The 18995-nt window shown below is 41.9% G+C and overlaps 1 protein-coding gene across 2 annotated transcripts in view; it reads right to left on the reverse strand.

Annotated features, from left to right (window-relative positions):
• Positions 1–699: 699 nt before the first annotated feature.
• Positions 700–18995, reverse strand: part of LOC139752821 (uncharacterized) — a 227792-nt gene continuing 209496 nt past the window's right edge. For both annotated transcript variants that reach the window (XM_071668765.1, XM_071668764.1), the window contains exon 16: positions 700–1942. In XM_071668765.1, coding sequence (XP_071524866.1) covers positions 1783–1942 — 160 coding nt within the window. In that variant the 3' untranslated portion in view covers positions 700–1782. The remainder of the gene's footprint in view (positions 1943–18995) is intronic.

Raw genomic sequence — 18995 nt, forward strand, 5'->3', positions numbered from 1 at the left:
GTATACCAGGGTTGACGTGCCGTCAGTGGATTGAACTAGGGCATGTGAAGCCCTGGGGTGAACCCTGGAAAGTTTTGTGGGGCCTGGATGTGGAAAGGGAGCTGTGGTTTCGGTGCATTACACATGACAGGTTGAGACTGAGTTTGAACGAATATGGCCTTTATTGTCTTTTCCTAGCGCTACCTCGCACGCTTGCCTGGGGGGATGGGGTTGCTCTGTCATGTGGTGGGGTGGTGGCGGGAATGGATGAAGGCAGTATGTATGAATATCTACATGGTATGTATGTATATGTCTATGGATATGCATGTATACATTGAAATGTATAGGTATGTATGTGTGCGTGTGTGGGCATTTATGTATGCACATGTGTATGTGGGTGGGTTGTGCCATTCTTTCCTCTGTTTCCTTGCGTTACCTCGCTAACGCAGGAGACAGCGACAATGTATAATAAATGAAATGAAATGAATGCATATATATGTATATATATATATAGTACATTTATTCTTAGTATCCAGGGGTTCCATTATATGGTGAACAAAATGTCATAACATTTCATAACATACAAATGAAAAATAAATTCGTAAGCACAGATTCCGATGGGCTTAACTTGAAACCCTCATTAGTTTCAGTCCTTAAGAATTGGTTATGTATGTCACTGGAGTAATGCCTCAGTCTGATTAAGATAAGAAATGGACAATATTTGCAGTAACCTCCAGCCGTATAAGTTATATATACATATATAAACTTTTTAGTTTTATCACAGATTATAATCTTCGTCTTATACTTAATCCTCCAGTTGCTGGTGATGAGTGTTCTCCTTCCCCACGGGAAAATCAAAGCACTTACTTGGATGACAGTAGCCATTTTCTGATCCTTTGGTCTACCGGTGGAATTTTGTCCATGATCCATCTTCCTTAAAGTGTTTCGAGGATCGTATCCAAACGTTTCGCTTGATTCACTTGTTGAAGATGGCGTGTTTGCTATTGCGTCTTGGTTGTTGCGCTCTTGTGTGCGGCTGAAGTCCTCTGCAGCGTCATGGCTTTTCAAAAAGTGGTCCTTAGGCGATGAAGAGCCTTTTTTTTTTTCTGATGAACTGTAGTGTCCTCAGAACGGCAAAAATCTTTCAGTTGTGCCTAGGTAGGAAACGTTAGAAACGTTATCTCAACGGCAGACGATAGTCCATTGTAGTGTCCTAGATGGTAACAGCGACTCACGGACGATGTAACACCTGCTGTTGCGTCGTGGTGAGGGTTGGTCATGAGGGATAGGAGCATACTGTTCCGTCACCGCGAGTGCTGCTACCCTGGGGGCTATAATGAATCTTTTGTGTTGTCTGCTCGGTCTCGGATTATGGACAAGCTTCTATTGTGTTTCATCATGTTATAATGTCTTCGATCAGAAGGGAACCTTGTACTTTAAATCCGTGTGGATAACGTGGTCTTCTGGTCTGTGATCAGCCCACCACAGTGTGTTCTTGAGGATGCTAATATTCTCGTTTCTGCTGGGAGCTCACCACTACGGTTTTTGGGCTGGTGTTTGCTCTTGTGGCACTGACAAGCCTATCTTATGTGTGGCCTTAGGGCTTCTTTTGTGCTCGTCTCTGTGGTAAGGTCATCGCTGTGTATATTTGATAGGATTTTAGCTCCATATGTGTGGGGAGACCATCAACGAGTGGCCATTGTGGGTTATGGTATCCTTGTGATTGCGAAGAGTCCATCACAGAGTTTTTGTGGACGGTCCCTTCGTAACTGTGGGGGGGGGGGACCATTACCGATTATGCTTTTAGGTAGCTTTACTTTCGTGGCTGCGAGAAACTTTCCACTGTGTGTTGTCAAAGGTGACATTATCCTCTGGGCTTTGCGGTAGGCCTTGGTCATCCTTGGAGCCGAGCCAGGCACGACTCGCCCAATAACCATTACTAACACTCTCTAGTCGAGTGTACCTGAGGGAGAAACGACAAAGTAAACATAAATGCAAACATCAGGAAATGGAGGAGAAGAGAGGTAGCGCGCAGAAATGGAAATGAATGGGTAAAATTAATAAGAAAATTGGAAACATGCAGCGTAGGGAATAAAGGGATCTAACAATCAGGTGGAACACGATAGGACATCTGGTATGATAGACGTAAAGGATGGAAAGAGGTGAGCTGCGATGCTGTTTATCACGATGATCGTGTCTTGGTTATGATAATGAGGATTTAGTGATGATGGCTATGGAACTAATGATAATTACAGTAATGAATATGGATGTGATGATAGATTGTTTAGTGACGATGTTTGTGATGTTCAAATCATATTACCTATGGTGGATGCATCCGGGATGAGAAGTAAGAGATCCATGCTGTGTTTGGCTAAGAATGAAACTGAGTTGAAGGGGAGAGAGTAAGGTCTGGGGTTAATGCGAAGGAAAGAGTAAAGGAAGGGGCAGCACTTATGAGGACGAAGGAGCAAAGGGACTATGTTAAAGAGTGCAAGGAAGCGAGCGCAAGACTGATGAGGATGAAGACGAAAGTAGAGCACGAGAGGTGGGTAAAAGACTCTGCTTACTCATCCGGTAACAAGAGGAATCTTTTGGGAATGAATGAATGAATGTTTTAGCAATTCTGATGCAAGGGATCGAATCATTATGGTTTGGGGATTTTAATGCAAATATGGGCGATACTGAAGCTATAGGTATGACTAGGGGGAATGGGATATTCGGTGAAAGTAAGAATGAGGAACAGCTTACCGGATTGTATGCTGAAATGGACAAATGACTGGAAATACTTTATTTGAAAATAAGTTGTTTACATGATTATACGTGGATGACTAGGGCTGGATGTCAACGGGTTCTCATAGACTATGCTCTTACCGACAGGTGTGCAAGAGAAGAGGGTGTTGGATGTGAACGTGCTGACCACTGTTTTGGTGTAGACGAGCGTGAAAGTTCGCTGTAGCTTTAGGAAAAGAGAAAATGGCATGAACGGGGAGGAACCAAGGGCACCCACAGAAACATTTTCAAGGAAGCACAAAGCATCTATGTAAAGGATCAGTGTAGGCAACAGACTCAAAAAGTAATTGTTATATGTGCTTAAACAAAGACTTACAGTTTTATTGAAGGCTACTAAAGATATTTAGTGTCAATTCCAATCGAGCAACCATGACCATATATATGCCATACGTGCAATTTTTTTGTGATATGTATAGTGGGGGTTGGGGCAAATACCCACTTCTGCCCCTTCCTGCAGGTACCCAAGGAAATAAGTGGTTATTTTACAAATAAACTCGCAAAAGATTCCCGTTTACAGGGATATCGTGCGAGATTGAACGAAAAGTAATATTGGGTGAGAGCTAATGAAACGTGGGGAGTGGGTGATGATTGGAACGTATTTAGGGAAGCTTTGCTTACATGTGTGTGGGAAGTGTGTGGTATGCTAAAGACTGAACATGGACGTATGAAAAAGTCTGGCAAAAGGTGAGGTGAGGGATTTGAATTCCTTGAGAAAGGGAAACAGAAGTGAATGGGAGGTACCTACAGGAAATGAGTGCAAGTAATTGGAAGGTGTCCATGGGAAAATGGCTTGAGATCTAAAGGACGGTACAGTAAGAAAAGAAAAGCAGATTAGATTGATGAGAAAATATAGATGAACCTCAAGAAGAATATAGAAATCTTTTCAGAGCAAGTTTATAGTGTTAGGAGAACAAGGAAACAAAAGAAAGCAAAAGTGAGGGGAACATTTGGGTATGTGACAAGCAAATATGAGATGAAAGAGAGATGGAGCGAGTAGTTGTGGGACTGTCTTAGATGTAATCTTAACACCTTCCACAAGGCATCTTCATCATCCCAATCACATGTTTCCTCCAGATCCATAAGTGCCACATACAGATCCATTTGTTTTTCCAACTATTTATCACACATACTACAAAGCAAGCACCAGATCCGCATATCCTCTACCACATCTGAAACCACACTGCTCCTACGCAATCTGATACTCTGTACTGCCCACCCATGCAGTCTACCAGGTACACTCAACAGACGTATACCCACTTGCCTTGATAGGACGGCATTATACATACATTCCACCAATCCTCGGGGACTTCACTATGATCCATACAGAAAATGAAAATCCGAACTAACCAACTAAGAACACAGTCACCCTCTTTCTTAATAAATTCAGCACTAACACCATCCACTCCAGCCGCCTTGCCACATTTCATTCTACGTAAGGCTTTCATCACCTCTTCTCTCTTCACCAAATCAATTAACATGACTCGCCCACTTCACACACCATTCCGATCCAAACACCCTGCATCTGCCACCCTATCATCAAACATATTCAACAGTCCTTCAGAGTTCTTACCATATTTCTTCCTCACTTTATCATTTCCTGTTACCCCTTCCCCCTTTGCCCTATTCACCGATGTTCCTATTTGTTCCCTTGTTTTTTGCACATAATTGAAATCCTTCCAGAATATCTTATTATTATCATTATTCTCCCTAAAAGTTACTGATACTCACTCACCTAAACTCTCATTTGCCCTCTTATTCAACCAATACACTTTCCTCTTGTGAGTTCCTACCACTTTCTCTTATACATCCCCCAATCATTTGCACTCCTTCCCTGTTAGTACCACCCAAACACCTACCTTTTCTCAGTCACTAGCAACTTTACTTCTTTATCCCACTATTAACTACCCTTTCTAATCTTCCCACCTACCACTCTTCGCACGCCTCATGCATCTCTCGTACGTGCCAGCTTTGCTTCCCTAAATACCTCCCATTCCTCACCCACTCCCCTCACTTTATATTCTCTGACCCTTTGACACTCTACAGTCAATTTCTCGTGGTATTTCTTCACACAAGTCTCCTCTCCAAGCTCGCTTACACTCATCACTTTTTTCTCACCGATATTGTGTCCTCCTTTCCCTATAACTTCTACAAATTTTCACCCTTTCCTCCACAAGGTAGTATTGTCATCCCACCTGCTGCCCTTCTTAGCAAATTTACGTCCAAAGCCTTTCGTTTATGCGCCTATAAGCTAATATGTAATCCAATGATGCCCACTGACCACCTCTCCTCCACATGTATTTCTTTTTTTTAAGTTGGAGGCTCCAGTCATGGATAGAAGTCCATATCAAGGCCGGTCCTTCACTGAAATATAGAGAGAATTATTAAAGGATAACGAACAGAAAAGGGAAAGTATTTAGGAATTATGAAGGAAGTGATAATCTGCCTTTTGAAATAGGCCAAATCATAGTTATTGGGAAAGACATGAGAAGACAAAGAATTCCAAAGCTTCAAGATGCAGAAATGAATCGGTTATCAAAACAGTCCAGCACAGAGTTGCCAACGGCCACACAGTAATCATGTACCGCAGCAGCTTGGTCTAGCCAGTGGTGAGGGCGCAGAGGCAGCCAGCTCTCGGGAGCTAGAAATTAAAGTAATATCTGTAGAAGAGGGAAAGTAAATCAACAGTGAGGCATAGGGGGAGAAGGTCAAGTTTTGGCTAGAGACTAAGTGTGAACGAATGGGGCCTTTGGTGTCTTTTCCTAGCGCTACCTCGCACACATGAGGGGGTTGTTATTCCATGTGTGGCGAGGTGGCGATGGGAACAAATAAAGGCAGACTGTGAATTATGTACATGTATATATATGTATATGTCTGTGTGTGTATATATATGTGTACACTGAGATGTATAGGTATGTATATTTGCGTGTGTGGACGTGTATGTATATACATGTGTGTGTGGGCGGGTTGGGCCATTCTTTCGTCTGTTTCCTTGCGCTACCTCGCTAACGCGGGAGACAGCGACAGAGCAAATAAATAGATAAATATATATATATATATATATATATATATATATATATATATATATATATATATATATATATATATATATATATATATATCTTTTTTTTTTTTTTTTTTTTTTTGCTTTGTCGCTGTCTCCCGCGCCCGCGAGGCAGCGCAAGGAAACAGACGAAAGAAATGGCCCAACCCACCCCCACACACATGCCCTGATTCAATCCACCGACAGCACGTCAACCCCGGTACACCACACAGCTCCAACCCACTCTATTCCCCGCCCTCCCCTCACGCCCCCCGCATGTCCAGGCCCCGATCACACAAAATCCCCTTCACTCCATCCTTCCACCCCCAATCCGGTCTCCCTCCCCTCCTCGTTCCCTCCACCTCCGACACACACATCCTCCTGGTCAATCCTTCCCCACTCATTCCCTCCATGTGACCAAACCACCCCAAAACACCCCCCTCTGCTCTCTCAACCACGCTCCCCCTATTTCCACACATCTCCCCCACCCCCACGCCACCTACTCGACCAAACCACCTCACACCACACACCGCCCCCAAACATCTCACTTCCAGCACATCCATCCTCCCGCGCACAACTCCATCCACAGTCCACACCTCGCAACCATACAACACCGTTGGAACCACCATTCCCCCAAACACACCCACTCCCGCCCTCCGAGACAATGCTCTCGACCTCCACACATTCCTCAAGGCTCCCAGAACCCTCGCCCCCCCCCACCCCACGATCCACCCCCGCTTCCACGGTTCCACCCGCTGCCAGATCCACTCCCAGACATCCAAAACACCCCACTTCCTCCAGTCCTTCTCCATATATATTTATATATATATATATATATATATATATATATATATATATATATATATATATATATGTATATATATTTTCATACTATTCGCCATTTCCCGCGATAGCGAGGTAGCGTTAAGAACAGAGGACTGGGCCTTTGAGGGAATATCCTCACCTGGCCCCCTTCTCTGTTCCTTCTTTTGGAAAAAAAAAAATATACATATATATATATATATATATATATATATATATATATATATATATATATATATATATATATATATATATATATATATATATGAAAGACCTAAGGGATAGAGCAGTACAGGATAAAAGTCATTGGGTCCCTTACAAGAATAGTGAAGGGTAGAGGTGTAAGTATGGAGGTGAAAAAAGGATTAAGGTGAAGAAAAGTCCTTTCAACCCTGCCCTATGCAGCCGAAACTTAGACATGGAATGAGTCACAGAGGACAAGATAGTACGATTAAAGGGGTCAGTGTAATAGGGAGACCGCCTGTGTTATGGGGAGGGAGAGTGGAGTGACGTTGGGAGAGAAATGGTGGCAGAATGTGTGGAATGGTGTATGCGAGAGGAGCATGTAAGGAGAGGGATAAGTGGAGTAATTTTGACGTGACCACCCCCATGATGACAGTTCCAAGTGGGATCGGGCGTCAAATATATATATATATATATATATATATATATATATATATATATATATATATATATATATATATATATATATATTCTTTTTTTTTTCTTTGCTTTGTCGCTGTCTCTTGCTTTTGCGAGGTAGCGCAAGGAAACAGACGAAAATAATGGCCCAACCCACCCCCATACACATGTATATACATACACGTCCACACACGGAAATATGCATGCCTACTCAGCTTTCCATGGTTTACCCCAGACGCTTCACATGCCCTGATTCAATCCACTGACCGCACGTCAACCCCGGTATACCACATCGATCCAATTCACTCTATTCCTTGCCCTCCTTTCACCCTCCTGCATGTTCAGGCCCCGATCACACAAAATCTTTTTCACTCCAACTTTCCACCTCCAATTTGGTCTCCCACTTCTCCTCGTTCCCTCCACCTCCGACACATATATCCTCTTGGTCAATCTTTCCTCACTCATTCTCTCCATGTGCCCAAACCATTTCAAAACACCCTCTTCTGCTCTCTCAACCACGCTCTTTTTATTTCCACACATCTCTCTTACCCTTACGTTACTTACTCGATCAAACCACCTCACACCACACATTGTCCTCAAACATCTCATTTCCAGCACATCCACCCTCCTGCGCACAACCCTATCCATAGCCCACGCCTCGCAACCATACAACATTGTTAGAACCACTATTCCTTCAAACATACTCATTTTTGCTTTCCGAGATAACGTTCTCGACTTCCAAACATTCTTCGAGGCTCCCAGAATTTTCGCCCCCTCCCCCATCCTATGATTCACTTCCGCTTCCATGGTTCCATCCTCGGCCAGATCCACTCCCAGATATCTGAAACACTTTACTTCCACCAGTTTTTCTCCATTCAAACTTACCTCACAATTAACTTGACCCTCAACCCTACTGTACCTAATAACCTTGCTCTTATTCACATTTACTCTTAACTTTCTTCTTTCACACACTTTACCAAACTCAGTCACCAGCTTCTGCAGTTTCTCACATGAATCAGCCACCAGCGCTGTATCATCAGCGAACAACAACTGACTCACTTCCCAAGCTCTCTCATCCACAACAGACAGCATACTTGCCCCTCTTTCCAAAACTCTTGCATTTACCTCCCTAAGAACCCCATCCATAAACAAATTGAACAACCATGGAGACATCACACACCCCTGCCGCAAACCTACATTCACTGAGAACCAATCACTTTCCTCTCTTCTTACACGTACACATTCCTTACATCCTCGATAAAAACTTTTCACTGCTTCCAACAACTTGCCTCCCACACCATATATTCTTAATACCTTCCACAGAGCATCTCTGTCAACTCTATCATATGCCTTCTCCAGATCCTTAGATGCTACATACAAATCCATTTGCTTTTCTAAGTATTTCTCACATACATTCTTCAAAGCAAACACCTGATCCACACAACCTCTACCACTTCTGAAACCACACTGCTCTTCCCCAATCTGATGCTCTGTACACGCCTTCACCCTCTCAATCAATACCCTCCCATATAATTTACCAGGAAAACTCAACAAACTTATCCCTCTCTAATTCGAGCACTCATTCTTATCCCCTTTGCCTTTGTACAATGGCGATATGCAAGCACTCCGCCAATCCTCAGGCACTTCACCATGAATCATACATATATTGAACAACCTTACCTACCAGTCAACAATACAGTCACCCCTTTTTTTTATAAATTCCACTGCAATACCATCCAAACCTGCTGCCTTGCCGGCTTTCATCTTCTGCAAAGTTTTTACTACCTCTTCTCTGTTTACCAAATCATTTTCCCTAACCCTCTCACTTTGCACACCACTCGACCAAAACGCCCTATATCTGCCACTCTATCATCAAACTCATTCAACAAACCTTCAAAATACTCACTCCATCTCCTTCTCACATCACCACTACTTGTTATCACCTCCCCATTAGCCCCCTTCACTGAAGTTCCCATTTGTTCCCTTGTCTTATGCACTTTATTTACCTCTTTCCAAAACATCTTTTTATTCTCCCTAAAATTTAATGATACTCTCACCTCAACTCTCATTTGCCCTCTTTTTCACCTCTTGCACCTTTCTCTTGACCTCCTGCCTCTTTCTTTTATACATCTCCCACTCATTTGCATTATTTTCCTGCAAAAATCGTCCAAATGCCTCTCTCTTCTCTTTCACTAATAATCTTACTTCTTCATCCCACCACTCACTACCCTTTCTAATCAACCCACCTCCCACGCTTCTCATGCCACAAGCATCTTTTGCGCAAGCCATCACTGTTTCCCTAAATACATCCCATTCCTCTCCCATTCCCCTTACCTCCTTTGTTCTCACCTTCTTCCATTCTGAACTCAGTCTCTCCTGGTACTTCCTCTCACAAGTCTCCTTCCCAAGCTCACTTACTCTCACCACTCTCTTCACCCCAACGTTCTCTCTTCTTTTCTGAAAACCTCTACAAATCTTCACCTTCGCCTCCACAAGGTAATGATCGGACATCCCTCCAGTTGCACCTCTCAGCACATTAACATCCAAAAGGCTCTTTTTCTCGCGCCTATCAATTAACACGTAATCCAATAACGCTCTCTGGCCATCTCTCCTACGTACATACGTATACTTATGTATTTCTCGCTTTTTAAACCAGGTATTCCCAATCACCAGTCCTTTTTCAGCACAAAAATCTACAAGCTCTTCACCATTTCCATTTACAACACTGAACACCCCATGTATACCAATTATTCCCTCAACTGCCACATTACTCACCTTTGCATTCAAATCGCCCATCACTATAACCCGATCTTGTGCACTTATTCTGTTGCTTCTAAAACATTTGCCTCTCATGATCTTTCTTTTCATGCCCAGGTGCATATGCACCAATAATCTCCCATCTCTCTCCATCAACTTTCAGTTTTACCCATATCAATCTAGAATTTACTTTCGTACACTCTATCACATACTCCCACAACTCCTGTTTCAGGAGTAGTGCTACTCCTTCCCTTGCTCTTGTCCTCTCACTAACCCCTGACTTTACTCCCTAGACATTCCCAAACCACTCTTCCCCTTTACCCTTTAGCTTCGTTTCACTCAGAGCCAAAACATCCAGGTTCCTTTCCTTAAACATACTACCTATCTCTCCTTTTTTCTCATCTTGGTTACATCCACACACATTTAGACACCCCAGTCTGAGCCTTCGAGGAGCATAAGCACTCCCCGAGTGACACCTTCTTCTGTTTCCCCTTTTATAAAATCAAAATACAAGGAGGGGAGGGTTTCTGGCCCCCCGCTCCCGTCCCCTTTAGTCGCCTTTTACGAGACGTGAGGAATGCGTGGGAAGTATTCTTTCTACATATATATATATATATATATATATATATATATATATATATATATATATATATATATATATATATATATATATATATTGATTGATTGGTTCCCAGTAAACGACGGTTTGCGGCAGGGGTGCGTGATGTATCCATCGTTGTTTAAATTTGTTTGTGGATGCGGTTGTTTGGGAGGTGAATGCAAGAGTTTTGGAGAGAGGCGCAAGTATGCAGTCTGTTGTGGATATGAAGGCTTGGGAGGTGAGTCAGTTGTTGTTCGCTGATGATACAGCGCTGGTGGCTAATTCGGCTAAGAAACTTCAGAAGCTAGTGACTGAGCTTGGTAAAGTGTGTGAAAGAAGAAAGTAGAGAGTAAATGTGAATAAGAGCAAGGGAATTAGGTTCAGTAGAGTTGAGGGATAAGTGAATTGGGAGGTATGTTTGAACGGAGAAAAAATGGAGGAAGTGAAGTGTTTCAGATATGAGTGGATTTGGCAGCGGATGGAACCATGGAAGCGGAAGTGAGTCACAGGGTAGGGGAGGGGGCGAAGGTTCTGGGAGCATTGAACAATGTGTGGAAGGCGAGAACGTTATCTCGGAGAGCAAAAATTGGTGTCTTTGAACGAATAGTGTTTCCAAGCATGTTATATGGTTGCGAGGCAGGGGCTATAGAAAGAGTTGTGCGAAGGAGGCTGGATGTGTTGGAAATGAGATGTTCGAGGACATTATGTGATGTGAGTTGGTTTGAACAAGTAATAAAATAGTAGAAGAGATGTGTGTTGATAAAAAAGAGTGTGGCTGAGAGAGCAGAAGAGGGTGTATTGAAATGGTTTGGTCACATGGAGAGAATGAGTGAGGAAAGATTGACAAAGAGGATATATATATATATATATATATATATATATATATATATATATATATATATGAGTCGGAGATGGAGGAAACGAGGAGACGTGGGAGACCAAATTGGAGGTGGAAAGATGGAGTGAAAAGGATTTTGAGCGATCGGGGCCTGATCATATAGGATGATGAAAGGCGTGCAAGGAATAGAGTGAATTGGAACGATGTGGTATACCGGGGCCGACGTGCTGTCAATGGATTGAACCAGGGCATGTGAACGTCTAGGGTAAACCATGGAAAGTTTTATGGGGCCTGGATACGGAAATGGAGCTGTGGTTTCCATGCATTACACATGACAGCTAGAGACTGAGTATGAGAGAAAGTGGCCTTTGTTGTCTTTTCCTAGCTCTACCTCGGGTGCGCGCGGGAGGAGGGGGGTGCTTTTTCAAGTGTGGCGGGGTGGCAGCGTGAATGGATGAAGTCAGCTTGTATGAAAATGTACATGTGTATATATGTATATGTCTGCGTATGTATATGTAGGTATACGTTGAGATGTATAGGTATGTATATGTGCGTGTTTGGGCGTTATGTATATACATGTGAATTTAGGTGTGTTGGCCATTCTTTCGTCTGATTCCTTGCGCTACCTCGCTAACGCGGGAGACAGAGACAAAGTATGATAAGATATGAATGAATGATATATTCAAATCTCTCTCTCTCTCTCTCTCTCTCTCTCTCTCTCTCTCTCTCTCTCTCTCTCTCTCTCTCTCTCTCTCTCTCTTTATGGATGCACCCAGGAGAATTTTCTGGTGAGTTCCTGATTAAGATATTCTTTATAATATTATTGTTGCTGAAGGCAACATATACATTAAAAGATTTAAGCTACATGGGAAATAAAGTAGAATTATTATTAAAAGGGAGGACTAAAAGATTCTTGGTGTCAATGGGAGGTTTGGGCTCAACTCTATAAAATGATTTCTTTGCTAACTTAAGGGATTTATCAATGAAATATCTAGGGTACTTTAACTTAGACCCAGTAGAATATATCTTCTAAAACTCATCATCAATATACTCTGGACTGCAATTACGTAATGCCCTAAGGAACATAGATTGAAATGATGATAATCTAACTCTGTCATGTTAAGATGAGTAATAATGGATGTCTGAGCATACATTGGTAGGTTTTCTGTATATGCTAGATTTAAACTTGTTTCCTTGCCTATGGATCATGCAATCTAAAAATGGTAACACACTATTATTTTCATTTTCTATAGTAAATTTGATGGAAGGTACTAAATTGTTAAGGGGAGAAATATTTGTAAATTTTCATTTTTAACCAGACGCAAAGAACATCATCTACATACCTAAACTAAATTGCATTAGAAGGTAAGATATCCTTTAGTAATTTTGTTTGAAAAAATTCCATATAAAGATTACTTGGTACAGGTGAAAGAGGGTTACCCATTGCCATACCAAATTTTTGAGCATAATAATCTCCATTGAACTGAAATACAGTCTTTTATACACAATTTCATCAGTTCATCGAAAACAGACTTTGAAACAGGTAAATGAATATCATCCAAAACATCAAATAAATATTCTAATATGTCATCAACTGGAACTTTTGTAAAAAGTGAGGAAACATCAAAGCTAACAAGTTTGAAGTAAAAATCAACATTGATATCGTCACAAACATTTCTCCCCTTACTTAACAATTTAGTACCTTCCATCAAATATACTGGAGAAAATGAAAATAATGGTATGTTACCATTTTTAGATTGCATGATCCATAAGCAAGGGAGCAAGTTTAAGTTTAGCAGATACAGAAAACCTACCAATGCATGCTCATATATCCAATATTACTCATATCAACATGAGAGAGTTGAATTATCATCATTTCAATCTATGTTCCTTAGGGCATTACGTATTTGCAGTCCAGAGTACGTTGATGATGAATTTGAGAAGATATATTCTATTGGATCTAAGTTAATGTACCCCTAGATCTTTCATTGATAAATCCCTTGAGTTAGCAAAGAAATCATTTTATAGAGTTGAGCCCAAACCTCCCATTGACACCAAGAATCTTTTAGTTCTCCCTTTTGATGATAATATTACTTTATTTCCTTTGTTGCTTAAATCCTTTAATGTAGATATTGCCTTCAGCAACAATGATACTATAAGCAATATGTTAATCAGGAACTCACCAGAAAATTCTCCTAGGTGCATCTATAAAGTGCTATGTAGAAACTGTGATGAGTTATGTTGGACAGACTGGTAAGGATCTTTCTGTTAGACTTAAGCAACATAAATGTAGTATAAGAACGGGACAAGAACCAAATGCCTTGTTTAGTCACGTTAAAACTATGATCATTGTATTGACTGGAATAATGCCACCTCAGTTATTAACTCTAACTCCAGTACCACGAGAAAAATCATTGAATCTTCTATTATTAGATACACAAAGAATTATAATCTTAATATCAGTGATGGTCTGTATAAATTGGATAACTCTACTGTTGATAAACTTGTAAACAATACACCTTCTTGTCCATATAATAAGTTTATGATATGCTTGTTGTCTGTCTTGGACAATCACATGTTTACCAAATGACGTCCTAGTTACGTCTCTTCTTGTATGTCAACTGATTCTTATATTTCTCTCTTGTGTCTCTCCTGATGACGTGATTATTACACGAAAGTGCGTATGCGAACTTATCTTGCTTCATTTTCTCCTTGGACTCATAGGAATATATATATATATATATATATATATATATATATATATATATATATATATATATATATATGTATATATATATGTGTGTGTGTGTGTGTGTGTGTGTGTGCTGACAAAGGACTGGTGATTGGGAATACATGGTTTGAAAAGAGAGACATACATGACTATATGTATATAAGTAGGAGAGATGGCCAGAGAGCGTTATTGGATTATGTGTTAATTGATATGCGTGTGAAAGAGAGACTTTTGGCTGTTGATGTGCTGAGAGGTGCAACTGGAGGGATGTCTGATCATTATATTATGGAGGCGAAGGTTTGTAGAGGTTTTCAGAACAGAGGAGAGAATGTTGGGGTGAAGAGAGTGGTGAGAGTAAGTGAGCTTAGGAAGAAGACTTGTGAGAGGAAGTACCAGGAGAGACTGAGCGCAGAATGGAAAAAGGTGAGAGCAAATGACGAAAGGAGAGTGGGGAACGAATGGGATGTAGTTAGGGAAGCAGTGATGGCTTGCGCAATAGATGTATGTGGCATGAGAAGCGTGAGAGGTGGGCAGATTTGACTGAGTGGTCAAATGAAGAAGTAAGATTATTAGTGAAAGAGAAGAGAGAGTCATTTGAAAGAGTTTTGCAAGGAAATAGTGCAAATGACTTGGAGATGTATAAAAAGAAAGAGGCAGGAGGTCAAGAGAAATGTGCAAGAGGTGAAAAAGAGGGCAAATAAGAGTTGGGGTGAGAGAGTATCATTGAATTTAAGGGAGAATAAAAAGATGCTTTGGAAGGAGGTAAATTAATTGCGTAAAACAAGACAACAAATGGGAACATCGGTGAAAGGGGCTAATGAAGAGGTAATAACAAGGAGTGGTGATGTGAGAAGGAGATGGAGTAAGTATTTTGAAGGTTTGTTGAATGTGTTAGATGATAGGGTGGCAGATATTGGGCATTTGGTTGAGATGGTACGCGAAGTGAGTGGGTCAGGGAGAATGATTTGGTAAACAGAGAAGAGGTATTGAAAGCTTTGCGGATGATGAAAGCCGGCAAGGCGGCGGATTTTGATGGCATTACAGTGGCATTTATTTAAAAAGGGTGAGACTGTGTTGTTGGCTGGTTAGTGAGGATATTCAGTGTATATATGGCTCATGTTGAAGTACCTGAGGATTGGCGGAATGCATGCGTAGTGCCATTGTACAAAGGCAAAGGGGATAAAGGTGAGTATTCAGATTACAGAGGTATATGTTTGTTGGGTATTCCAAGGAAATTATATGGGAATATATTGATTGAAGGGTGAAGGCATGTACAGAGCATCAGACTGGAGAAGAGCAGTGTGGTTTCAGAATTGGTAGGTGATGTGAGGATCAAGTGTTTCCTTTGAAGAATGTATGCGAGAAATTCTTAGAAAAACAAATGACTTTGTATGTAGCATTTATGGATCTGGAGAAGGCGTATGACAGAGTTGATAGAGATGCTCTGTGGTAGGTATTAAGAGTATATGGTGTGGAAACCAAGGTGTTAATAGCAGCGAAAAGTTTTTATCAAGGATGTACTAGTAGGAAGAGAGGAACGTGATTAGTTCCCAGTGAATGTTGGTTTGCGGCAGGGGTGTGTGATGTCTCCATGGTTGCTTAATTTGTTTATGGATGAGGTTATTAGGGCGGTGAATTCAAGGGTTTTAAAAGGAGAGAGGGGCAAGTATGCAGTCGGTTGTGGATGAGAGGGCTTGGGAAGCAAGTTAGTTGTTATTCGCTGTTTACAGCGCTGGTGGATGATTCGGGTGAGAAACTGCAGAAGCTGGTGACTGAGTTTGGTAAAGTGTGTGAAAGAAGAAAGCTGAGAGTAAATGTGAATAAGAGTAAGGATGTAAGGTACAATAGGGTTGAGGGACAAGTCAATTGGGAGGTAAGTTTGAATGGAGAAAAACTGGAGGAAGTGAAGTGTTTTAGATATCTGGGAGTGGATTTGGCACCGGATGGAACCATGGAAGCGGACGCGAGTCACAGGGTGGGGGAGGGAGCGAAGGTTCTGGGAGCGTTGAAGAATGTGTGAAGGCGAGAACATTATCTCGGAAAGTAAAAATGGGTATTTTTGAAGGAATAGTGGTTCCAACTATGTTATATGGATGCGAGGCGTGTTCTATAGATAGGGTTGTGCGGAGGAGAGTGAATGTGGGGAATGAGATGTTTAAGGACAATATGTGGTGTGAGGTGGTTTGATCGAGTAAGTAATGAAAGGGTAAGAGAGATGTGTGGTAATAAAAAGAGTGTGGTTGAGAGGGCAGAAGAGGATGTATTGAAATGGTTTGGTTACATGGAAGGAATGAGTGAGGAAGACTGAGGGTATATTTGTCACAGGTGGAGGGAACGAGGAGAAGTGGGAGACCAAATTGGAGGTGGAAGGATGGAGTGAGAAAGATTTTCAGCGATCGGGGCCTGCACATGCAGGAGGGTGAAAGGCGTGCAAGGAATAGAGTGAATTGGAACGATGTGGTATTCCGGGGTCGACGTTCTGTCAATGGATTGAACCAGGGCATGTGAAGCGTCTGTGGTAAACCATGGAAAGTTTTGTGGGCTTTGGATGTGGAAAGGGAGCTATGGCTTCGGTGCATTATACATGACGCTTAGAGACTGAGTGTGAACGAATGTGGCCTTCACCTTTTCTTAGCGTTACTTCGCGCGCGTGCGGGAAGGGGTTTTTTATTTCATGTGTGGCGGGGTGGCGATGGGAATGAATAAAGGCACTAAGTATGAATCATGTACATGTGTATATATGTATATGTCTGTTTATGTATGTATATGCATACTTTGAAATGTATAGGTATGTATATATGCGTGTGTGGACGTGTATGTATATACACGTGTATGTGGGTAGGTTGGGCCATTCTTTCGTCTGTTTCCTTAAGCTACCTCGCTAACGCGGGAGACAGCGACAAAATATAATAATAATAAAAAATGTATATATATATATATATATATATATATATATATATATATATATATATATATATATATATATAGATTATCTTTTTTATTTTGCTTTGTCGCTGTCTCCCGCTCCTGCGAGGTAGCGCAAGGAAACAGACGAAAGAAATGGCCCAACCCACCCCCACACACATGCACACACACACACGTCCACACACGCAAACATACACACCCACACATCCCAACGTACACACATATATACACACACAGACACACACGTATACACACATGCACACAATTCACACTGTCTGCCCCTACTCACCCCCATCGCCACCCCGCCACGCACGGAATAACATCCCCCCTCCCCCCTCATGTGCGCGAGGCAGCGCTAGGAAAAGAAAACAAAGGCCCCATTCGTTCACACTCAGTCTCCAGCTGTCATGCAATAATGCCCGAAACCACAGCTCCCTTTCCACATCCAGGCCCGACAGAACTTTCCATGGTTTACCCCAGACGCTTCACATGCGCTGATTCAATCCATTGACAGAACGTCGACCCCGGTATACCACATCGATCCAATTCACTCTATTCCTTGCCCGCCTTTCACCCTCCTGCATGTTCAGGCCCCGATCACTCAAAATCTTTTTCACTCCATCTTTCCACCTCCAATTTGGTCTCCCACTTCTCTTCGTTCCCTCCACCTCCGACACATATATCCTCTTGGTCAATCATTCCTCACTCATTCTGTCCATGTGACCAAACCATTTCAAAACACCCTCTTCTGCTCTCTCAACCACGCTCTTTCTATTTCCACACATCTCTCTTCCCTTACATTACTTACTCGATCAAACCACCTCACACCACATATTGGCCTCAAACATCTCATTTCCAGCACATCCACCCTCATGCGCACAACTCTATCCATAGCCCACGCCTCCCAACCATACAACATTGTTGGAACCAATATTCCTTCAAACATAGCCATTTTTGCTTTCCGAGATAATGTTCTCGACTTCCACACATTCTTCAAGGCTCCCAGGATTTTCGCCCCCTCCCCCACCTTATGATCCACTTCCGCTTCCATGGTTCCATCCGCTGCCAGATCCACTCCCAGATATCTAAAACACTTTATTTTCCCCAGTTTTTCTCCATTCAAACTTACCTCACAACTGACTTGACCCTCAACCCTACTGTACCTAATAACCTTGCTCTTTTTCACATTTACTCTTAACTTTCTTCTTTCACACACTTTACCAAACTCAGTCACCAGCTTCTGCAGTTTCTCACATGAATCAGCCACCAGCGCTGTATCATCAGCGAACAACAACTGACTCACTTCCCAGATCTCTCATCCACAACAGACTTCATACTTGCCCCTCTTTCCAAAACTCTTGCATTCACCTCCCTAACCACCCCATCCATAAACAAATTAAACAACCATGGAGACATCACACACCCCTGCCGCAATCCTACATTCACTGAGAACCAATCACTTTCCTCTCTTCCTACACGTACACATGCCTTACATCCTCGATAAAAACTTTTCACTGCTTCTAACAACTTGCCTCCCACACCATATATTCTTAAAACCTTCCACAGAGCATCTCTATCAACTCTATCATATGCCTTCTCCAGATCCATAGATGCTACATACAAATCCATTTGCTTTTCTAAGTATTTCTCATATGCATTCTTCAAAGCAAACACCTGATCCACACATCCTCTACCATTTCTGAAACCACACTGCTCTTCCCCAATCTGATGCTCTGTACATGCCTTCACCCTCTCAATCAATACCCTCCCATATAATTTACCAGGAATACTCAACAAACTTTTACCTCTGTAATTTGAGGACGCACTTTTATCCCCTTTGCCTTTGTACAATGGCACTATGCAAGCATTC

This window comes from Panulirus ornatus, chromosome 13, assembly GCF_036320965.1.
Source record: "Panulirus ornatus isolate Po-2019 chromosome 13, ASM3632096v1, whole genome shotgun sequence".
NCBI lineage: Eukaryota > Metazoa > Arthropoda > Malacostraca > Decapoda > Palinuridae > Panulirus > Panulirus ornatus.